This window comes from Contarinia nasturtii, unplaced genomic scaffold, assembly GCF_009176525.2.
Source record: "Contarinia nasturtii isolate CC-2019 unplaced genomic scaffold, AAFC_CNas_1.1 Cnas_scaffold_345, whole genome shotgun sequence".
Classification (NCBI taxonomy): Eukaryota; Metazoa; Arthropoda; class Insecta; order Diptera; family Cecidomyiidae; genus Contarinia; species Contarinia nasturtii.
This window is the reverse complement of record NW_022197700.1, coordinates 3,263-8,263: the sequence shown is the minus strand read 5'-3', so window position 1 is coordinate 8,263 and position 5,001 is coordinate 3,263. Positions and strand designations below refer to the sequence as shown.

Sequence of the window (5,001 nt, the reverse complement as noted above, 5' to 3'; positions counted from 1 at the left end):
GTTTAAGAGATTTGAGAGAATATTGAGTACTATAGAAGCAATAAATAATAAAAAATTGATAATGGCATAGCATCCAGCTCAACCGTCTCTTATAAATTCAAAAACGCTTTGAATCACAGCGTTGTGCATATTTACACTGTTATTTACACTATTTTTTTACTGCGCAAGACGAACATATGTCAAATTATACTTTTCCCCATTTTCTCCAATTAATTTCGGTTCAATGGCATTTTCAATGAAAGTAGCATCAATCAAAACATCGGCTTACCTGGAATTTTTGGCATATTTCACACAGACGAGAAAAATCGTTTCTGGAGGCACATACTTTGTCGTGTTTATAAGAATAAGAAATTATCTCGAAATTTAGAATTTTTATAACATAATTCTTTTAATAAATTGGTTATATCGATTTCAAGTTTACTCATTTCCAAAATTTTAATTGTCACAAATGTGAAAAAACTCAGAATTCCGATAATGTTGTTGAAAGCATCTCTGGTAGTTGTTATTTGGGTGGGAGTAGCTCATTCTAGAGGCAAGTTTTACATTAATTAAACCAATGCATGGTTAATGCATGGTTAAATAGAAAGTTAATTTTGTATTTATTTAAATAGCGGGAATTAAATCACCTGAAGCCAATCCTGACGCGAAACGCCTTTACGATGATTTATTGAGTAATTATAATCGCTTAATTCGGCCTGTTGTCAATAATACTGAAACATTGACAGTTTGGCTTGGTTTAAAATTATCACAATTGATGGAAGTGAATTTAAAAAATCAAGTGATGACCACAAATTTATGGGTGCCACAGGTACATCTATAATAAATGATTCAATGATTCATTACTGAAATATATTAGAAAAAATTATTTAAAATTGTGAAACAAATATTTCGTTTTATACAGAAATGGTTCGATTATAAGGTAAGATTAAGGTGAAATAATTTTTAATCAGTAAACACTCTATAACGCAATACAATTGTGTTAATTTATAAGCTAAAATGGGATCCAGAAGAGTATGGAGGTGTTGAAATGCTTTATATTCCATCGGAACATATTTGGTTGCCCGACATTGTTCTCTTTAACAATTGGGATGGAAATTACGAGGTTTGTAGAATGATCAAAATTCTTTTTTGCTCATATTATTGAATTTAAAAAGCTTGATGTATATGTTCAGGTTACACTGATGACGAAAGCCACATTGAAGTACACAGGAGAAGTGTTTTGGGAGGTACTCCATACAAAGCTTATCTTAAAGAGTTAAAAAAAAAAAATAAAGAAAAAATTATCTGATTATTTAGCCGCCTGCAATTTACAAGTCATCGTGTGAAATTAATGTCGAATATTTTCCGTATGACGAACAAACTTGCTTCATGAAATTCGGCTCTTGGACCTATAATGGAGCTCAAGTTGACTTACGTCATTTGCATCAAGTAATTAATAAAAATTATTTGTAAGCAAACTATACTTTATTCCAATTTGATATCAATTATTTCTAGGTGCAAGGAAGTAATATCGTTGCTTTGGGAATCGATTTAAGAGAATTGTATCCGTCCGTTGAATGGGACATTTTGGAAGTTCCTGCTGGACGCAACGAAGAATACTATCCAGAATTCTCTGAGCCATTTTCAGATATTACATTTAAGCTCACATTGAGACGAAAGACTTTATTCTATACTGTTAATTTGATAATTCCATGTGTTGCTCTGACATTTCTCACGGTTTTGGTTTTTTACCTGCCCAGTGATTCTGGAGAGAAGGTAAGCATTCTTCAGGGAAATATTCCAGAATGCATTCCAATTTAAAATTAATTCTCTTCTTGTGAAATTAGGTCACTTTGTGCATTTCAATTTTGGTGTCGTTGACTGTGTTCTTCTTGCTTTTGGCTGAAATTATTCCGCCCACATCGCTTGCAGTTCCGCTCCTTGGCAAGTATTTGCTGTTTACCATGACATTGGTATCGTTGTCAGTTTGGACGACGGTGTGCGTTTTAAATATTCATTTTCGGTATGTGAATGGTTTTTTCGTCTGCTACTTTGTGGAAACTGTTCTAAAAACTCCAATTTCATAGATCTCCGTCTACACATAATATGTCACCGTTTGTGCGAAAGTTTTTCTTGGAATTTTTGCCAAAAGTAATGATGATGCGACGCACTAAATACATAATGCCCGATTACGATGATAATGCACCATTCCATGGATATATCAATGAAATGGATGTCAGGTTGGTGAATGGTGATAAAAAATAAACAATTCATCTTGATGTTTTAAATGTCTCATTTTTGCAGAGATAGCATGAGCGATTTCACCAGTGAATATAAAATCGATGGTGAAGATGGTAATTTTGAAAATAATGGTTCAAATGTGCCACATACATCTGGTAAGAACTCTCTGTTCGATCTTTGCTCATCATCATCCATCATTTCTTACGTTCACTTTTACTTTGGTTTCATCATATCAATTGATGTTTGTAAAATTGGCACGTTCATCATTGTTTTTTGTTTAAAAAAAGTGCATTAATTTTTGTGTCATTTTTTGGTTCTGTTCAAAATTTGTTACCTTTTACTAAGTTCGTGCGAGAAAAAAACCAATCGTATGTGATATTCACATTGAGAAACATTTTACTATCGAGTAATTGAAATTGTTCCTTCTTTTTAGTTTCGACAGTGATTGAACATTGTTTAAAGTCGAATATGGAGAAAAATAAGCTTTTATGAATGCCATTGTTTTAGTAATCCAATACGAAATATCGCATCAAATGTTCAGCCAATTGTCAACTAGTTTATTTTTATCTCTCTTTATTAAAACACATATCTTCCTCTTTGTTAAACCGAATTTATGTTTTAGCATGATTTTTTCACAAAAATTTCATTCTCTTACTTTCTTTCCTGATTTTTAATCTGTCTTAATCTCTGTCTCTTTTTGCTTGCTATGCTTTCTCTATGTTTACATAATATATCGTTACGGTGTACTTGTTGCCTGGTCTTCTTATTTGCCGATTTACAAAAAATATATAAATGCAAAAAACTCCATCAAGTATCTACATAAAAATAAACAAGTAAACAAACCAGCTGAAAATTATTAATCTTTTCTCAAATTAAGTGTGAATTCCTTCTTTTCTATTTTTCCTTCAATATTTAAAATGGAAAATGTTTCATAAAAATCTATGTCTAATATTAATTATTTTATTTTTAATATCAAATTGCAGCTGATTCTGAATCAGACAACATATTCCCCCGGAAATTGACGCCAGACGTGTTGCAGGCGTTACGTGGCGTTCGATTTATTGCTCAGCACATAAAAGGTGAATAAAAATAACAATAATATTTTCATATTTACATTTTGTAAAATAGTCTAAACACTTTTCATAATTATAAATTTTCTTTGTAACAAACAATTAAAGATGCCGATAAGGATAACGAGGTAAATTATTATTATATCGAATGTCAAATACGAATAATGTTCTCGTGACTTAAAACATAAAATGCCGATTCATAAAAATGTATATTTTAGGTTGTTCAAGAGTGGAAATTCGTTTCGATGGTCTTGGATCGATTTCTATTATGGGTGTTTACATTGATTTGCATCGGTGGTACACTTGGCATAATATTACAAAGCCCATCGTTGTATGATACGCGTAAATCTCTGGCACTGGAACTCAGTGAAATAGTCCTTCATGCTGATGGTGCAGTTGATAGCCGAAAATTGACCATTTTTGATGAACCTTTTGGCACTGCATAAATAAAAAAATAAACAAAATCCGAGATTTTCAAATTTTATTCGCATAACACACTCGATTCTCATACTAATAGTATTACAATGCTAAAATAAAACAATACATTATTGACATTCAATCGTTTTAAAAAGAACGATAAATATGACCACAACGAACGAACATGTTTATTGGAACCAAAAAATTTGACCAACACGAACTCTTATGACTCTTCACCTTAATTTCTTGCACAAACATCTATTGAATAATTTTAATAATAAAACTTCACTTTTTATAAAAATTAAGACGTAATTTATATTGATAAAAAAAGCAAACGTTTTCGGAAGTCATTTTTTCATTATTAGACGAACTATTATAAATTAAATTGAACCTATTAATAAAATAAAAATATCAAATTTTTTGGACTTTTTATAAAAATCTTAAAATCTCCGTATCTCGTTAACCATTTGTGTCCCCCAATAATTTTTTGAACTTTTTATAAAGGAGGATGGGACTTTGTGAGTCACTTACTTTTATATTGGTAGCACTTCACATATAAACAAATGGAAATAATGTCAGTGATACCAACATAAAAATGAGAAAGTCCCATTCTCCATTCTTAAAATCGCTATATCTCGTTAACCATTTGTGCCCCCAAGTTAATAATCAGCAAAATAGTCTGAGAACGAATTGTAGCGCTTCTAATTTCCTACAACTTTCTCTCAGACTTTTTAAAAATAAATTAAATCAATAACTTCATAAATGTAGCGGGCTCCCTCTATCCAGCCTGACAATTTTTTGCCTTGAAAACTGCTTAGGAATTTAGTGACTAATTTGTGACTCCATTATTTCGACCCTTGGAATAGACCTTCGGCCATTTTTGGCCATTTTTCTATTTAGGCCTTTTTCTATTGGCCAAAAAGTCTCTTAGTGAAATTTCGAATGAAAGCAAAAAATGAAAATCCAATGATGCAGAATTTTGGTGATTAATTTGTGACTCACAAATATGACTTTTGACTTTCGATACGACATCTGGTGGACATGTTATGAACCAAAAATTGAAAAGTGCACAAAAATGATTTTTTCGAAAAGAAGCGATAAGATTACTGCCTAAAATGATAAAAAATAAAATTCACGTATAGTTGGCGCTACATTCTATGTAATATGCGTATACTTTCCACTAAGTCCGTTGCAACGGAAAACAAGTTTGCATAGAATGCAGCGCCAACTATATGTGTATTTTATTTTTTATCGTTTTAGGCAATAAATCTATGGTTTTCTTATGGCTTCTTTG

General features: G+C 31.4%; 1 protein-coding gene across 1 annotated transcript; it reads left to right on the top strand.

Annotated features, from left to right (window-relative positions):
• The first annotated feature begins 289 nt into the window (after window positions 1-289).
• Window positions 290-4,047, top strand: LOC116337901 (acetylcholine receptor subunit beta-like 2). Its single transcript, XM_031762848.1, has 13 exons — window positions 290-532; window positions 612-808; window positions 902-919; window positions 992-1,102; window positions 1,173-1,226; window positions 1,297-1,428; window positions 1,495-1,755; window positions 1,827-2,002; window positions 2,067-2,219; window positions 2,284-2,375; window positions 3,204-3,299; window positions 3,399-3,418; window positions 3,509-4,047. The coding sequence occupies exons 1-13, from the start codon at window positions 475-477 to the stop codon at window positions 3,734-3,736; spliced, it is 1,596 nt and encodes a 531-aa protein (XP_031618708.1). The 5' UTR covers window positions 290-474; the 3' UTR covers window positions 3,737-4,047.
• The last annotated feature ends 954 nt before the right edge of the window (window positions 4,048-5,001 follow it).